Source organism: Varanus komodoensis, unplaced genomic scaffold (assembly GCF_004798865.1).
Source record: "Varanus komodoensis strain SLA01 unplaced genomic scaffold, ASM479886v1 scaffold92, whole genome shotgun sequence".
Lineage (NCBI taxonomy): Eukaryota > Metazoa > Chordata > Lepidosauria > Squamata > Varanidae > Varanus > Varanus komodoensis.
In genome coordinates this window covers 560188-579741 of record NW_025336624.1, presented here as the reverse complement: position 1 = coordinate 579741, position 19554 = coordinate 560188, and the positions used below count along the sequence as shown (strand labels likewise).

The 19554-nt window shown below is 39.5% G+C and overlaps 1 protein-coding gene across 8 annotated transcripts in view; it reads left to right on the top strand.

Moving 5' to 3' along the window:
• GPATCH8 (G-patch domain containing 8) overlaps positions 1 to 19554 on the top strand; it is an 81503-nt gene that overhangs the window by 19928 nt on the left and 42021 nt on the right. For all 8 annotated transcript variants that reach the window (XM_044418719.1, XM_044418720.1, XM_044418721.1 and 5 more), the window contains one exon: positions 12578 to 12652. In XM_044418719.1, coding sequence (XP_044274654.1) covers positions 12578 to 12652 — 75 coding nt within the window. The remainder of the gene's footprint in view (positions 1 to 12577; positions 12653 to 19554) is intronic.

Here is a 19554-nt window from a genome sequence, read left to right as displayed (position 1 = left end):
CAGGCATATATGTGTGCCCCAGTCTTGTATGGATAACAGTTCTTCATACCCTAAATAACTGTGCCCTAATTGGTCACAAAATCAGCTAGAGGAAAGGCAATTGCAGGGTCAGTTCCTTTTGATGGGATCAAACATGCAGGAAATTGTTGTGTAAGAGTAGTCTTTATAGTTTGAAGGTTCCCAAAGGAGAATGCATTTACTCCTCTTACGTTTTTGGGGAGGGGACAGTTGTGAAAATTGTACACATTAAAAAGTCTGCAAAATTTCAGAAGGATGGGTACAGCTTTTGTGTGTGTGTTTCTGGAAGTAGAGAGTTATTATTTAACCCCCCTGCCCCTCACTGTTGCTTGCAACCTCCTTCTGGATTGATTTTATTCCCGCTGTGGTATTTTCCTTATATGGAGAGATTGGGAAGAAATTGTCAGTTCTCTTGATAAAGGAGTGTAGGCAGTGGAATCTCTGTATTGGGAGAGGTACCTTTTAATCTGTTCTGAAATTATCTTGACTTAGGATTGTTGAGGTGGTCAAGTTTGCTGATGAGCTCAAATTCTCTACAGCCACATTCAAACTCCTTCTGCTTATTTTAAAGAGGTACAGCATTTCACCCTGAAGCTGTAAATCAGTTCATATCAGGGAAGAAAAATTCACCAATTCAGATACTGTATGGTGGTATCTATGTTAATTGTGCTTGCTGTTGCTTTGGACTTCTGAAGGGCAGTATTGCCCATTACAAGAATTGTTTCAAATGTTCCACTATTCCAGCTTTAAGATCTTGTAGTCAAACAAAGCAAAGTCTTTTTTGATTCCAGAGACCTCCAGAAATGCCTGCATTGTTCCTGGTTTCAGACATGGAGTCCTTTTCCTCTAAGGATCTACTGAAATAAGTGCTTGAGGACAGGGGGGCTTGTTCAGCCAATTACACAGATTTGATGCATTAAATCAAATGCTAGTAGTCAGAACAGCCTGTGACTAAGTTTGGAGAGTATGTTTACTTTGAAGAAAATGGCTGGATATTTTGTTCATTGTTATCTTCATCTACTTCCCTTAACTTTGAAGTATTACTTAGTATCGAAGCTGTACTCTTTCATTATTCCTTTATAGGTAATCATTTTTTTCTGATCACAGATATATGGGTACTTGAATTCAGAGTGCAATTTCTGAATAGTCATACTATAATTATTGTAAAACAAAATTGTTGTGAGAAAATCAAATGCCTTACTGAGTATAATTAAAAAAGGAATCCAAAATAAAACTGTATCTTATTACTCTTTGCAGCAACATCTCTGGTCACCCTACCTAAAAAAGAATATTGTAGAGTTGGAAAATATAGAAAAGGGCAATTAAAGTGATTGCCGAACTAGTTTTAGAGATTGCTGACACTAAAGAAGAAAAATCTGAATGAAATTTCTAGAATACCATTATTTCAATAAAATGCAGTTAATTTCAGTATATTCACACTAGTTAAATTCATTCACATAGTTACCAGTGTTGAAGCAATAGAAACTGCAAGATGGGCATTAATTAAATAAATGACTGGAACTGGTACCTCTTGGTATGGATCACTTTCCTGTACTTTAATATACCTGATCTTACTGCTTTTATTTCTGTACTTGATATGCTGCTCTACAGAGCAGCTTACATATAATGAATTAAATATGACTCTCCCTATTCACGGGATGCAGGTGATGCAGTGGTTTAAACTGCTGTGCTGCTGTGCTGGTTGATTGAAAGGTCGCCGGTTTGAATCTGCACAATGGGGTGAGTTCCTGTTGCTCCGTCTCAGCTCCTGCCAACCTTGCAGTTCGAAAGCTTGCAAATACAAGTAGATAAAAAGGTACCACTTCGGTGGGCAGGTAACAGCATTCCGTGCACTTCGGTGTTTAGTCATGCCGGCCACATGACCACGAAGACTGTCTGCGGACAAACGCTGGCTCCCTCGGCTAGGAAACAGAGATGAGCACCGCTCCCTAGAGTCAGACATGACTGGACTTAATGTCAAAGGGAAACCTTTACCTTTACCTCCTTATTCACAGGTTTACAGTCTAAAAAGGAACAACATGCAAGAAAAGGAAGAGAAGGAAACATTTAGCAGGGCTTCCCCATCTCATTTCCCTCAGTAAACCTATTGGAATTGATGATGTTAGTGATAAAAGAGAGAGGAGGAACCTTCATTGGGGTGGTCTTCACCATTGCTGGTAGAATGGACTTGCTTCATCCTCTATTCTCCCTTTGTATAGCCTGCTGAAATGGCTGCTGGTGTCAGTAGGGGAAGGAGGAGCCTTCATGCTGTGGTTTTCAGCAGGGCTGATGGAATGGCCCTGGAATGACCATTTTGCTTGGGGTCAGCCTCATATCAGACCATTTAATAAAATAAGACTCATAACAATTTTGGCTGTATTGAGTAAGTAATTGATAGTGAGAATTCAGAAATTTATTGGTACTTCTGTTTTGGGCTTCCTTGGAATGGAGCCTGCATGACCCCTAGCAATTACCAGACAGGGAACTGTGGAACCTGCAAGATTGTTAGTGGGTAATGTCATTAATGTGTATAAGTTTGGGGTCACACAACATTTTCACCAAGATGTTGTATATGTTTTAACAGATGGGTATCTGTGGATATGTATGTTAAAAGCTTTCTACATGGTGTTTTAATGAAAAGTTTCACTGGCAAGAGGAAGAGCTTTGATATTATTTAAATGTCCTGGGTTCAGCATGAGCTATTGACAAAATATGGACCAAATTTATTAGCATGTATCATATCTTGCATCTTCATTCTACTGAATAGTCAGAGCTCTGTGGGTAGGTCACAAGAATTAAAAACACAAAATATGATGTAATTATTTATTTAGATTTTTTATACCCTGTCCACCCCTAGTGTCTCAGGATGGCTTACAATAAAACAACAAAATAGACAAAACAAACACAGCATCCAACAATCAAAATAATAAAGATGACAACCCCAGTTAAAACCAGTTAAACATTAAAATAATAGGAAAATCAAAAGGTTTTCACCTGACACCGAAAAGAATAAAGCTTTGGCACGAGGCAAACCTCTCTGGAAAATGTATCCCACAAATGGGGCACCACCACAGAGAAGGCCCTCCTCCGGGTAGCCACCCTTCTGATCTTCTCAAAACAGGGCTCCTAGAGCAGGATCTCCACCTCAGGTCTCAAGGAGCGGGAGGGCACATAGGGAAGAAGGCGCTCTTTCCAGGTACCCAGGACCCAAGCCGTTTAGGGCTTTATAGATCATCACCAGCACCAGCAGCCAGTGTAATTGATAGAGGACTGGTGTTATATGTGAGTACCTGCCAGTCCCCGTCAGTATCCTAGCAGCTCTATTCTGAACCAACTGAAGTATCTGGACTGTCTTCAAGGGCTGCCCCATGTAGAGCACGTTACAGTAATCCTATTGGGAAGTTACCAGAGCATGGGTCACCATTGCTAAGCAGTATTACTTGATAAACGGGGGCCATGACAGAAGGAATGAAATTACAAGCTCAGTAATAGGAGTTTGCCTAGGATATGGTGCATTCTTATTTATTTTATAATTTAAATATATGTTCTACTTCCCTACACTGTGACTATATAATGCCATGGCATCAAAACAACAATAAAATAGAATACAAAATTAATCAGTCATCTAATCTCACATTCTACTTTATACAACAAACCACAGCTTTTTGGATAGGCTTCAGGGAAAACACCTATGTGAGGGGATGAGATTCAAGGAGATGTCTAAACATCTGAACTGTCTTATGCCACTTGGTAAAGCATTTCCCATGGTGGGTGATAAAACACCAAGTGCTCAAATCCAAGTGGCCCTAAGGTTCACCTCCAGACCCTATGACCCTTTCAGAAGTGTACCTGATGAACACAGAGATCAGAAATAAGCAGTGAAGGACTCCGTAAGGTAGTCTCATTCCTAGGTCTTTAGTGCTTCACATGTTTATAGTGGTCTGATAACTTATTAGCAGTTCTTTTAGCAAGGGTGTATCTTGCTGGTGAAAGAAGTTAGCGGTTTTGCAGCTATGGGCTACACTAACTACAGCTTCCAGACCAGGCCCAAGGGTAATCCTACAGAGTGCATATGTCAGTGTCATCCCTATGGATAGAGAAGGAACTCTCCAGGACAGAGATAGTGTATGTTTTCAAAAATCCCGAGAAAAAACTGTTGACACTTTGCCAAAGCCCTCAATAACAAAGAAGAAAGATAAGACCCCTCACAGGTTTGGTCTTGCAACAATAGAGAAATAGGCTAAGGATGTTTCCAGACAGAAACCCTATTCACTACCAGTCAGAGGACATTATAGCTATACTGCATTTTTCCCATAAAGGCTTTATTGTGTGTGTGTGTGTGTGGGGGGGGAGGAAATAGGAGGGTTTCAAATGGAAAATAATGACATCTAAACATCATGTAAAAATCTGTGAATGATGCAGGATTTTCTTCCAAGCAAGAACAATATCCTTGCTTGGAAGTACTCCAGAACTGTCAAGGAGTATTTCTACAATTTTATAGAATTGTATATAATTACAGTTAGCAAGTTTGCACATACTTTCTGAGAACAAGCCATAGTGAATGTGTGATTTGTCCATGGCTTTTTTCTTTCTGCCTCCCAGCTACAGGGGCTTTCATCTGTATCCAGAGGGCCTTTGTGGCAGAAATCTTTGTAGTCTGCATCAAGGATTGGTCTGCTAGAGTTGCCAATGCCTGAGGGGACTGCCTCACACCTGAGATTGCAAAGGGGATTTTAGTTTTTCAGCCCTTACACATCCACATTTTAAAGAAATGTGTTTCAGGGTCTTGTTCACTATTGAACCTAACATAGCTGTATCTCCTTGTCAAAGTTCTTCTCGGTCTCGTTTTTTACTTCTCCCTTCTTTCCAAGTGAAACTCCCCTGCATCACATTGGAAAAAAAATGTTCTGACCTTCTATAAATGCAAGATTATCACAATTTTAATATATGAGGGTCCTTGTGCAAGCCCATTTATTAGCTGCTTAGCCTATCACAGCCATATTCCCGTCTGTCAGTGACTTTCAATTTAAGCCTCCATTTCTGCCTTTCCCTAACTAGTGACCACCTTTGGAAAAGAATAGGAAAAAAAGACTGCTTCACACTCTCTGGAATACCTGCTTCTGTAGCTCATCTCCTACAGCTGACAGCCACTTCCAGGTCCATCCTCCTTCAACCTTGTTACTTACCTCCAGTGTTCTCCATTGCTAGCTGTAAGATACATTCATGGGTTGCAGAACAGTGAGCAAGGTCACTAAATGTAAGCAAATGCCATGACAGAACAGTACAATTGAGGAGAAAATTGCACAAATTTCAAGTCATTACTAAAACAGTGAAGAAAGGCAGATTTTCTCACAGCAGATAATTGCTCCTTTGTACTTGTGCAGGACTAAAAATAAAAATGCAAAAGCATTGGGATATTTTTCAGTGCCCTTTCTTCAAGGTGTCTATGAAAAAAGGCCATCCTGAGGCGGGGGTGCTGAGGAGAGAGAATGGTGGCAACACTGGGGAGGGTCAGCAGGGTTTTCACCACTGTTGCCTTTCAGCCAACTCTCTAGCTGTATGTTTAGTAATCCCTACTGGAAGCCATAGATTTCTTATATGCAGAAATGAAAAAAACACTCTTGAGTTTGGACATCATACTTCACCATCCTGAAACCACCCACAATAAGAACCCAATGTGGTTTAATATGGGTGAACCAGGTCAGTATGGCCATGTTTGAATGATAAGCAGTCAATTATGAACCCAGAGATGCCTACAACAGTCCATGGTTGCTGGGTGGCTTGTTCACGTGACATGACATGTCATGGTGCTGAGGACAGTTCTGTAGATCTCCTGGCATGAGATCAGCAGGCAGTGTAATTAACTGCTTACCGATAGTTCAAGCTGGAGTGATGGGAATTATTTATTTCAGACCTCTTATGAATGTAACAAGATGATAACAATTTTTAACATATATTTTGGGTGGTCCTGTGCAAGCCCATCTGTTAGCTGTTTAGCCCATCATAGCCATATTCCCCTCTGTCAATGACTTTCAATTTTATCCTCCATTTCTTCCTTTCTCTAGGTAGTGCTGCTTAGTAGTCAAAGTTCTCTGGGTGTCAAAGAACAGTTCATAAAAACACGCTACAATACAATAGAAATGACAAAAAATCTAATATACAACATTTTAAAATAATTCAACAACAGGAACATTTTATACAAAGCTGGATCTACTAAATGCTGTTAACAATTAAATACCATGAAATGCCTTGGAGAAGGGGACAGTCAAGTAGGTACCAAAAGATGGCAGAGTTGCAGAGATTGGGTTGGGAGACAAGCGCTACAAAAGCCTTCTTCCTTGTTGCCCCCCTCCAAAACTCCCTTGGAAGTCTGTCTGAGGAAAACTTCAGATATTAATTGTAACATCCAAATAGATTCATGCTGGGAGAGGTTCAGCTATTAGCATCCCAAGCAGTTTAAGACGTGATAAATTTAAAATGAGCACCTTGAATTGGACTTGGAAGCACATAGGTAGAATTGATGTTAGCTGTTCAGATAATCTCGCCCCATTTATTAGTCTGATTGCCATAATTGGCACAAGTAGCTGCATTTGAGCATCCTTCAAGGGCAGTCCAATTACAGTAATCTAATTTGAAGATTATTAGCATAGAGATTATTGAAACTAGACTGGCTTTGTCCAGACAAGGTGTAGCTGGGTCACCAGCCAGCACTGGTAGAAGGCCCTCAGTGCCGCTGAGACTACCTATGCTTCACGTGAGGGATGGCTCCAGAGGACCCAAAAGCTATGAACCTACTCCTTCAAGGGTAATAGCATCTCAGTCTAGTCTGCATTTGTTAGCCCTTATGCAGTCCTTTGCTGCAGCTGGACTTGAGTTTAGCATATTCTCACCTGATATCAGCTTACGGTTGGCAATGCACTCCAAAACGCTAGATGATTCTGTTCATTGATTTCATATAGTTATTAAATAGCATAGGGGACAGAATCAATTTCTGAAGAGCCTTATGCTGGAGAAAACCATAGGGCTGAGCAATATTCCCCAAGCACCATCTTCTGTAACTGGACTTCCAAGTAGGTATGGAACCACTATAGTGCAATATGCTTCGCTTGCAGCTCAGTCAGTCTTTGCAGAAGGATACCATTGCTAATGATACTGAAATGAAATGAGGGATTGAAGAGAATCACCAGAGTCATAAACCCCCTGTCTCTGGCCTGACATAGGGCACTGTGCAGGGCAACCAAAGTTTCTATGCAAAAGCCTGGCCTGAACTCAGCTTAAATTGATCCAGATAATAACTCTGACCAAAAAGTATCCATTATATTGTTATCTGTCTTACCAACACAGCATGTCTTTCTCCCACTTACTACACTGATTGGACCCCCCCCCCCCCGCAAAAAAAAATCTGGCTGCAGATCATACTCAAGCATTGAAAGTGAAATCTTGTCATTTGCCAAGGGCTTTTAATTGACCAAGATTTTTGAAAGCTGGCCCTTAACATTCCCCCCAAAGAGGATAACCCTCTTTGACAGTGGTTGTACACTTTTTTGGGCAGGGAGATTTCCGTTTGGGCTGGGAGAAATTCTGTCATCTTTTGCTAGCTATGGCAGGTTCTCCAGAAGCCAGGAGCAACAGGCAAACTGACAGGAAAGAACAATCGGGTAGAGGGAGCCGGTAAATGGTAAGAACCCAGCTCACTTTTCCTGGAGTGTCCTTGTCTGTTTGACTGTGATTTCTGGCTGTAGGACTTGATGTCATTAGCATTTAAAAAGAGATGAAGTTCACCCCTGTGGCTTCATCTAAGTTTTCAGAGTGGTTCTTAAATTGTCCTAGCCACTTGCCCACACCAGGTTCAAATGTCACAACAACCTATACCCAGTGAGGGCAATTACGTGATTTAGATGGCTCACAGAAATGAAACAACATGGCTTCTTTTCTCTTCATGGTTATGCGACATGCCCAGAGAGAGTTCCAGCATGACCTGTTGCTGTGGGTAATAACTTCCAGGGATGGGAATTAAATGGGAAATAGGAAAACCCATGGATAGTAAATGTCAATAGCATGGAGTATGTCTTTATATGCAAGTTGGGAATCTGTTGTACTTTTATAGTCACATTCTGCTCTGGGCTTTCAATGGGATCTGATTGGCTAATGTATGAAGACAATATTGGGCTAGATACGGACCTGGCCTGATCTAGTTATTATTTATTAAAAGCTTTTTTATGCCATTCTATTATACCAAAATCTCAGGGTGGCTTACAATATTTAAAAGAACAGTTAAAACAACAATTTCTAATAAATACATTGAAACTGGACAAAACAACAAATCACAAAACAAATAAGAGCGACTAAGGTTAAAAATTGTTAATTTAAAATACCATTTAAATAAAAAGGTTTTGGCCCGGCACCGAAAAGAGTATAAACTTGGTGCCAGGTGTACTTCTCTGGGAAGTACATTCCAGAGTCTGTGATCTAGCACGTCTCTTTCATTGTTCAATTTGTTCATCTTTATTTTGCACATATCAGTTTCTGTCATCTTCCTCAGTTGGAGGGTCTTAATTCCCTGAACTGTTGTGCTGAGTTTTGTTGGATCCCTGAGTATAGTATAATTAAATGCAAAGAAATGGCTGACCAGCACATCAGGATGGTAAGCTGACCTGCTTTCTTACATGTAGTGCTGCTAAATGATTTCTTCTAGCATTGTCAAGTCTAGATAGATGATACAGCAGCAGGAGCTGTTGGGTGGCTGGAATAATAATCCTTTTTAGCTCAAACCAATTTAGGGTTTGTTTTAGCTCAGCTACAAATTGAACACAGGGTCCACATTTTCTGGGAACTGCTGAAGGGGGAGACCTTGCCAGTGTGCATGGCTTCCTCTTTCCCTTCCACTCACTGTTATAAATGGAGCTGAAATTCCCTGGTACTCTTCTTTTTTCTTTGGAGATTTTTCCATTTTAATAAATGATTTCATAACATTAGCTGGTATATAATGAACCAACTATATATCAAATTTGGCAGTTGGAACAGGTAAGACAATATGGATCAAATGCTAAAATCAAAACTGTAATTAGTTTTTTTGAGGTGATCCTCCTTAGGACCGTCCTTTTTTCAGATGACTGTCCTTGTGCACATGTACTTAGAAAACAGTTTTGTGGGTTGAATCCCCTAGTTCAAAACTGGGAGACTGAGTGATCATCCTATTCAGGATTTCCCTCCCTCCCCGTCTTCCCACCTGTATTTTTGTCAGGTCTGACTAGCTAAAAGTATTTTTTGCCCATCTTCTGAAAACATTCAAAGGGAAGGAGGGTAGAAAGGCCCCAAGATAGCTCATGTCCTGACCTCTCTGGTCTCCTTGCTTTCCCATCCTCTCTTCCTCATCTCTTATGTTCCTGACCTCAGCAGAGCAGTTGTGGTTCTTTCTGTGAGGGGGGGAAATCATGGATTCCCTCCTCCAGAGATGGAATGCTGTTTGCAAACTCAGATCCAAAGTGTTCTGGGGTTGGTACTGTTGAGGGGGCATAGGATTACACCCTTAGGCACATAGTTCTTTAGGAATGCTAAATGCTTACTGAATGTAAAGCTTCATATAGACAAAAACTTTCTGATTCTATATTTTCCAGAAAATATATTCCAGTAAATCCAAATTCTAAATGTTATCTAAAAGTTTGGTGGAATTTTTAGGAACTGGGGATACTTGAACACAGTGATATTGGCTTTCTGGCAAACTACAGATCAGAAAGGTATCTGATTTGCACCTTTCTAGCAACTTGCACATTCTTCCATGTTTGGCAAGTTGTCTTTGCCTTAAGAACTTGGAACTAGGGGATCTGATTTCTGGCAGAAGATGGTTCTATGCATGAAGTGAATAGTAAATTAGAAGTGGTTGCTCAAAGTTTGATCTTGCTAATTTATTTGAAATATTTTTATACTGTTTTCAGCCAAAAAAAATCCCAAGAGTGGTTTACAGATAAAAAACAAGAGAATCCCTGCCTGTAGCCCTATAATCTGAAAAGAAATGACACAGAAGAAAAAAGGAATGGGGAGGGAAGAAGGAAACAAAAAAACAAAATTAAGTTTTTCAGCAAGTGGCTTTTGGTGACAATTTATAGAGTAGGAGCCTTCACAGACAAATGTGGCTGGTTGCACAATGACTGCCATAAGGGCCTGACCAGTCAAAAGTCAGCTAAAAGAAGTGGGATGGGGGCCGAAGGGAAATAGTGAGGCTAAAAGGTAGAAGGTAAGAGGAAATAACAAGGAAAGGGAGTAGAGAGGAGAGAAAAAACAAAGCTGCTGGCTAGAAAAGAAGAGAAAGAAGGTTCACAATGTTTTCCAAGGTTTTCGTATTAAAAAGTTTTTGCAGGGGAAGAGGGCAGGGACCAGAGAGCTTTATGGACTCTGTTGGATGTTCTCTGCCATAAATCCTTGATAAAGAGATGAAAGAGCAAGACACACTTACACATGTTTTCTGGCAAAGAACTTTCTTTCAAGAATCTAGGACTGTGGAAACCACTAGTTGTCTTGATTACAGCAGCAGACCCTGAAGTTAATGTAAAGTCAGGTTTTATGCCTTCCTTATTTGTCCGATATTCATAAATTCATGCTTCACTCCCCCTTTCGTGTTAGGATACAGGGTAATTCTTGATTAAGAGTACTTAGTTTATTATGTGACTCTGAACTATATTATGTTAAGCTGTAGAATGGGAAATATCTTCTCTGTATAATCAGTGAACTGCAAAATCTTGAATTTTGAAGGGGTGGGAAAACTGGCAGGCTCTGAAGAATACACCTTCCCACTTGCTTTCAAATTATTAGTTTGTTTCATTTTAATAAACTCAATCATCTTAATTTTAAAAATATTCTAGAACATGATAGATTAACTGGTTTATTGCAAAATGAGCATTTATTCACCAGATGCAAGCATAATTACTGTTTCCTTTAAATCTGAGGTAAAACATATTAGAAGTAAAATTTGGGATGACAGTTTAGAAATTAAGTTAGTTAGGATCATTGTATACTAGCAGTATATTGTCCACTGCTCCATATGTTATTTCTTTGACTCTCATGATTAGTAGATTATGAGGAGGAAAAGGAGGTGTATATGTGCATCAGGAGCTAAGCAGATGGTCATTTTTTCTCTCATTACCCCTAAATGAGTGAAAATCAATTTTGATTTGTAAGTGATCTTATTAGTTCATAGAGTGGCTGTGAAAATAAATGAAGAATATGTATTCTGTACACTGGCATGAAATAGAAATACAAATTTGCCTTTTTATTTGTCTTTCAAATATCTAGGTTTGGGGGTAGGTGAAACCTGTAGGTTTTTAGCAAGGACTATCAAGTAGGACAGATGATACAGCAGTCAAGGGTAGGTAGTATATATAGTTAGGGATGTGTGAATAGTAGTCCAAAAAAGGGATAGCCAGTTGTTCTGAGCACAGAGTCCAGCAGAATTTCCTCAATTTTTTTTTCTACTGTAGCCTCCCCCAACTTTAGAGATGGTCCTGGACATGGTGCACATGTGTCCCCAAAGGGATTTTTTTGTATTGCAAAAGAGAAAAACCTTGTCATTAAAAAAAAATGAAAACGATTCTGAAAGTACAAGGTTCTTTTCTTAACTTGAACAATAGTATCAAAGATGACTGATGATACAGGCTTTCGAGTTCTGTAAATCTTTCTTTATCTTGTTTAAAAATCATCAGCTCACCGTCTGTGTGGAAGAAGTTCTCAGGATGTAAAGCAGCCATATACAGCATGTGGTGCAGCACAGCTATATTAACCTGCCTGGGTTGCTTTGTTGAGTACTTAATGTTGTTTAGTGATCTGTTGTACCAGTTGGTACTCTCAGAATATTTAATGCCAAATAAAACAGTTTCAGTTGCTGTAAAATGTATTGAATTCTGTCTCGTTATTGAGGCAATGCAAGCTAAATTAGATGCTCATTAGAATAAATTATTCTAAGGATTTGCACTCCTTGTTGTTTCCCTTTGAAAGTGATGCCAGTCTGGAATATAGGTATTAATGATAAGTTAACTTGTGATATTAAATGGAAAAAAGGTTTGATAAGTGAAAATAAATTTGAAAACATTTGGAGACCTTTTATTGAATACATTTTGATAAACGGAAAAGGGTGTGAACCACCACAAGAGTCAAGTGTAGTTCTGGAAGGAAAGTAGGGCAACCTGAATTAATAAATGATCTTACACTAAGTAACTAGAGTTGTTGGTCCTGGTGGAGGTAGCACTGATATTAATGTATTGTTTAATTGTGTCAATCAGTAATGTTTAGTTATAATTATTGTTATATTAATTGTATTGGTTTTCTTAGTTTAAAAATAAAAAATAAAATGATGCAAGTGTTCCTTGGCCATCTCTGATGGTTCTGTGCAAGTGAAATGAAAATAAGAAACCATGATAATTCAGAGGGAATGCAAAATTACAACATGATCAAGTGAGTGAGTGGTTTTCTAAATGGCAGGGAAATCACAGACCTTAATCATTGTTATGGACCTTTTAGCATTCTTTATGATGCATTGGTGGAATAATGTGTGGTTCTTCTCTTGCAGGGTAATCACTTTGATCAGTATGAAGAAGGACACCTGGAGATTGAGCAGGCATCTTTAGACAAACCTATAGAATCGGTAAGAAATAACTTTTCACTCTTAAGCCCTCGGCTGACATGATAGCATTTGCCTATTTTTGATGTAAGAGCAGCAGCTTTGGTAGCCAACTTCAGATCTTATTTTAGATTAAGTGAATGGAGCGAAGGGTTAGTATATTTGCATGTCTTACTTAAATATGAGAGATGTCTCCCAACTAAGAAGCTTTACGGAAGGAAGGAAGGAAGGAAGGAAGGAAGGAAGGAAGGAAGCTATAATTCACCATAAGATTGAGATAGTAATACATCATTTATAACTGCTGAATCTGCCCTATATTGAATATCCAACTTGCTTTTATTTATGAACCTTACTGGAAACTGAGGAGTAAAATACAATTTGATCCTTCTCAACTCAAATTTTTGTTAGCAGATGGAAGGAGAATGCAGAACAAGCAAAGCAACATTAAGAAGAGCTCAGTATAAATAAGTTGCATTAATGGCAGTGATAAAAACATTGGCGTTTATCTCTTTTATCTGAATTTTCTTGGGAAAGGCTGGAAACAGGGCATAGAAGAGCTGTCCTTTGCTTGCTTTTCCTTTTAAACATCTCAGATTTTTTACTCTCTCATGTCATATCTGTGCATTGTTTTCTCCCTCCAACATGGGATAGCTGTAGTTTCTGCAGCTAAAGACATTTTAGAGATTCAGCATTTAATGTTTGCATCTGGCTCATTGACTTAACCTCAGTGAAGTAGCAGCTGGAAAAGAAATGAAATGGATACATAGAAGGTGTTATGGATGAGGCTGTGGAAATGAAAACTAAACAACCCCTCTCTCCCAGGCATATTCAGAGCTGGATTGTAGGATATCCAATCCCTCCGTTACTTCTGCCTCTGAATTCTGTGCCCCATCCTTCCTTGGTGTGTATGCTTGACAGTACATAGAGGCTGCTGACCTTCTGATTTCCCTTTCTTATAAGCATTCTCTGGGCAGTGTTAGGCTTTCTATGCCTCTGCCTCTTTCCTCTTTCTCCCCCTCCCACAAATTTGCAATTGTCCTTGTATTAATTTGCACTTGGAACACACCTACAACATGAAGCTGTGCTAAAAGAAAACATGGCAGTTGGGCATGTTATCCATGTGCTGTTCATGGTCCCTAAGATCGGTGAATTCCATGAAAAAGAGTTTAGATGGTGGACAAGTTTTCTCTATACCTGAAATAATGCTGAACTAATTCCACAGCAAGAGACTAGGAACATACCTCCTATGCTGTTGACTGTCAGCATTATGCAGGCATAGGAGAAGTTTATCTATTGATCTGCTGATATGACCACATATAAGGCAATTTCTTTAGATCCTTTCTTAAGAGTTTCAGACCCTGTGGATCTCTGACAGTAGCATTCTTCATCATGTTCTACGCTGCTGCAAAGCCAGGTTGTGCAAAAGCTGTTATTAGGGAGACGCAAACAAGAGTAGATGAACCCTTGACTGAAAATGCAGCTTGTCCCTCATTATGCTAGCCAGTGGTTCTGGGTGGTTTGCTTGCCTTTGGGGTTAGCACTACTCCAAACCCAGTCCCTGCATCTTGCCTTTTGCTAGGAAAATGCCCACAATGTTTTTAATTTTTGGGCCCCACTCAAGATCAGTCTTTGGTTATCACCCCACACAGCTCTTGCCCTGCTCAATAGCCACTGCAACTTTAAAGTTATTCCAGCCCTGTTAATATTATTGTCTAGAGAGTACTGACTGTAGACTGTTTTCAGACCTGTTGCATTCATGAATGCTTTTAAAAATCTGCAGCATTAAGAAAGAAGCTGTGTGTACATGTGTTTGCGTGTGTGTGTGTATCCGTACACACGTATATATGTACACACATGCAGACACAAACACAGTTGCTTTCTTATGTAGTAGGTTGGTGTTTGTGTGCATATTTGTGTGTGTGAGTTGTTCACAGAAATTTACACAACTTGGGGTGTTCGACGTTTTTTCTTCCACAGCAGTTGGCCCAAATTAGCTAAGCAGCCATGACCTGGTTTGTATTTGCACGGTCTGCATTTTTAATTTCTTTTCTAGGGTTTCCTCTCCTCCTCCTTCTCTTCTCCTCTCCCCATTTCTTTTTTCTGTTCTTCTGGTCCAGTGAACACTGCATTCAGTATCTGTCTTACTGTGCTGGCATGATGCTAGAATTAGGCATGGCGGTCATGGATGACACGTGAAATAATGCTGCAGAGCGGGTGGGAAGGATGATCGCATGCACTTCCATTTGATTCTGTTGAATAATTCAGACTTGCTTGTGTGTGTGCGCGCCTCTGTGCCTGTGCGTGCAAGCACACACCAATTGAAATGCAAAGCCAACTTCCCTCTGTGCAAATGTCATGAAACAGTATTGTGTGTTACCCTCACAGCCTCAGTATAGGGCAGATTACTCTGATCTACAACCCTACATGATCACAGGGCTCCTGCTGCCAGAAGGTACTCTATCCCTTTCTGTAGCAGAGAATAGGGAAGCCCCTTTTGTTCTCATAGGACTATCTCACTGTAAGGCAATCGATGCATGTAGCAATTATGAAACAATCTTAAGTGCTTAAATTAATTGATATTTGACTAACTGCTCTGAGAAATAAACAAACCTTAATTTTATAAGCAGAATACCCCAAACATTTAAAAACCTGTTTTGAGTTCAAGATCCTCTTCCTTGTGAGTAGACATGTTAAAATCTTTATGCAGGTCTTAACAGTGTGCAAATGCTTTAAACTTAGTGAATTTTTGCATCAACCTGGAATAATCATTTTTATAGTTGATGAGATCCAGATTGTTAGTTGACTCTAGGTGACTTTAAAATGAATTGGTTATTCCATGCCTTGCTTGAAATCAGTGGAACAAACTTAGGGAGGGTTTACACATTATGTTGTTTGCAGGCAGTAGTACATTGTTTACAAGCAGTATAATCAAATAGTAAGCCATATCTTTTTCCTTTGGTTTTCTGGGGAAGAGACAAACGAGAGGTTTGGGTTGTCATACTAGACAAATGTCTTACAGGAGGAGACTCCAAGCAGTATTGCTTATCCATAATAAACCAGGGTTTTGAAGGAATGGGGGTCTTAGTTTAGATCCATGCCGTTATCTATAATCTCAGTTTACTCTGAGACTGAATCATTCAAGTGAGCCATTGGATGAAAAGGAATTTGAATCCAGTTCTTGAAGGTCAAGGCATACATCAGTTTTTAGGGCCACTGACTTTTCAATTCATGCCCGAATTATTCCTTTTTTGCCTGTAATCAGTGAGTCTTTTAACAGTTTAGCTGTTGTACCAGTTCTTACTTGATTGAAAAAAATGAAACTAGAGCAGCCATTAAATAATTTTAAAGAATTGTTGAGTTTACTTTGTGGAATAGCACAAGCATTTGTGGAAGGATTTTAGGTAAATGTAATGTAATGTATTTGACCAGACAGAAAAGATTTGGTCGTTTGATTGGAAAAATACGAGTACTGTCTAAAAATGGCCACTACTTAAAAAAAAAAAAAAGCATTAACGTCATTAAATCAGCCAAATTTGCCTTCTCCCAATTCAATGTAATTTAATGTGTCATTTGCAGTACATTTGCATGCATTTTTACTCTCAACCAAATACATAAACCCTTTCTTCTTAACCTAAATCTGATCTAACACATGGGTGTTTGAAAGCAGACAGCCCAGTCACATGAAGGTGGTGCATCTTGGCAGCAAGTAAGTTGGAATTATGGATAGTCCTAGGCAGTTACTTTTGCCACTAATGAATATTTGTTTTGCTCTGGAACTGCCTGCAGTCTAGAGGTGCCTGCAGTGAAACCAGGTAGCTAGTTCTAATTGCAAGCAGTCCTTACTCCTGCCCTTTCTAACATAACTTTCCATAGTAAGGATAGCCTCCAGCTACACAGTGATACTTAGCTTCATAGAATATTTGCCTCTAGTCAGTAAACCTGAATATCAATCCTAGTTGCAAAAGTAGCCAATAAAATATGGGATCAACTTAGAAGGCAGCTACTGTTTACAAGAAAAGCAAGCAGAAGTTTCTTAGAGTAAAATACCTCTTGATCCAATTGAATATGTTTAAAATTGCCTGAATGCTTAAATGCATTACGTATTAAACACACAGGCTTTGTCCAGATTTTAAACAAAAGATGCTGGACAAATCAATGACATGGAAAGCTTTACAGTACAATCTTATAGGTATCTGGTTGGAAATAAACCCCACTGAACATTGTGGAACTAGTTCCCCAGTGTGTATCAGATTGCAACCTTAATCTCTTGAACCATACTAACCAGGAAGGTGTTTGTCCAGTGGACACTTAACTGCTTTGGTCAGTGTTTTGGAGAGTTACCAGTGTTACTAGAACACGTGAGTCTACATCCAGAAATATTTCAAAGACCTTATGTTAAAATGTGTTTTGGTTACAATTATAGTTTATTTCTGTGTTTTAGTCATTTCAAAATTAAATGCTTAAAGCATTTATACTCATCTTTCAGAAAGCAATATAACACAGAATATTTTCTTTTGCTCTGCAATGTTGAAAGCTGATTTTTTTTTCCTGACTAGCGGCAAATAAATCCAATATTCAGTGTAAATGGAAATGTAAAATGGATTTACCACAAGAGCTTAATGGTAGTAAGTAAAGCCTACTGAAACATAAGTGGATTTATGCTTCTAAATTGAGATCTCTTAGATCTGGAAGCTATATAAAGCTCAAAGGAAAGCATGCCTGGAAATATCTTTGGGGAATGGCTTTGCTTGGGAACACAGTTGAATTCACATATGGCTCTGCAGCATTATCTTCTGAGGGGGTCCTGACTTGTATTGCTACAACATGGAACTGGATAGTGGATGGGAAAGGTTGGTTTGGGAGTCTACAGATCATTGTACTGGTTAAGAATAAGATACAGATTATATTGAGCAGTTGGTACCAGAACAGGAAAAGCGATCTTACTCTGCCCCATGGGGGATGCATTTCCTCCTAACTGCTGTGCTTCCAGTCAAGTTTGTGTTTCATCCCCATCTTGTCAGTGATACTGCCACACCCTACATTGTTGATAATATATGTAGTTTGAAGCTCAGCCAACGAGCTTATTCAGAAGAATATTCAGGAGCTTGGAGGGGCCTAATGTTGTCTGTTCTTTTACCAAAAATCCTTTCAGTTGGCTATTATTTCATAGGTAAAATAAATATTTCCATGCTGGGACAAGCTCATTAGAGCTGTGTAACTTTGGCCAGCTATCAAGGTTGATGGTGTGGATTGCTCAAACAGAAATGAAAAAAGCACACTTCAAGTACTTGATACAATTGGTTACTGCACATTCAGTAAATGTCTTCATAAATGAGGGATATTTACAGTGTGAGAAGAAGAAAGCTGGACCCAGTTCCTGTCAATTTGGGAAGTAGGTGTAAAGTGAAAGCAACCTGTTCTAGGTTACATAGCTGCTTCGTCCACTGGTTGCTCAGAGCAAGGGTGACTGGAATGTTTCTTCAGGATGAAGTACCCCTTCACTGCTTTGTCTTTTTGGGGCAGATGGATTTCCCTGGTGTCCCTTCCTTTACTTAGTGCTGGAGCGCAATCTGAATCTCCATCGATAAGCCTCAGGACTTGCTACCTTCAGTTCTGATGGGGGAGGAATTCAATGATTGGACCTATATACTGCACAGAACCATGGGATTCCCCTTTACAGCTTCATGTAAGGGAGGGAAAGAGAGCAAATCCTACCACATTAATGGTGGTCTTGAGCATGGAGGCAAAATGTCCTTACCACTTCTTTCTCTTTGCAAAAAAAAAAAAAAAACCCAAACAAAAATATCAAGAAAAATGGGGGGAGGGTTGCCTCCAGACTGCCTTCCTTTCCTGTCCTTTAACTTTATCCCATGATAAGGCTGGTTAGGCATAACATATTTCAAGCTATTCATTTCCATGCTGACATGGCATAGAGGTGCTGACTAAAAGATGGCCATGTGTGAAACAGTAACACATTGGTGAAAACTCAGGTCAGGCTTTCTCCAAAACTCTTCATGGATGTTACACTTGAAACCAGATATCAATTTTCAGTGGAATCATGGTTGAATTGGTTGTAGCAATACATAGCAGTGAAGGACCACAATAGCGGTATTACAGTAAGCAGACAGATGGTGCCTTTCTTTCCCTTTGTGTCAGAAAAGTAGGATAGGCTCTCCCCATCTCAGACTGGAAGCATGGCTTTCTGGATAATTTATGTTTTCTAGTTCCATCTTCTTGCTCTGTCCTCCCCAGCAAAGATGCCGCTTTGCTTATTATTATTATTACTACTACTACTACTATTACGTTAATTCTAGTCAAAGAAGATTCATTTCAAACCGACTTGCAAGGTAGAAAAAGAGAGGCTCCTCAGTAGCTTCATATTGATCTGTGGACTCCCTTGGATCCAAAGTGTGTGACACAGCTGCCAGTTTGACATTTAGCAGCAGCTCATATGTTGCCAAGGGCTTTCAATATAGTGCTTTCTAGATCTGTTGAATGATGTAGCACTACTCTTGGGCATTCTCTCTTGACATCATTGTGTCATATGCGGTAAGCTCTAGGATTTTATTTTGGTTTTGTTTTTGTTTTTTGTTGGGTGGGGGGCTTCTGTTTTGCATGGGATCACCCTTTTTAGCACCTAGTCTTCCTGCTTATGAATTCCTTGATACACAGCATCCCTTATGGAGCCACTCAAGAGAGAACAAGAGTACCTCTCAGTCTTTACCTTTCTGCAACCAATTTAACTTGAATTGTATTATTCACAAGCCATCATGTTGTCTTTCTTCCCTCTGTACATAGTCAAACTGGGGCGGCCTGAAAGAAATCTAATAACATAACCTATATCCTGTAGAAACAGTTGTACCTCTCTGCTGTGAACGTTTACTTTACTCAGCTAAGAGTTGCTTGTGCATCACTTTAACATTATG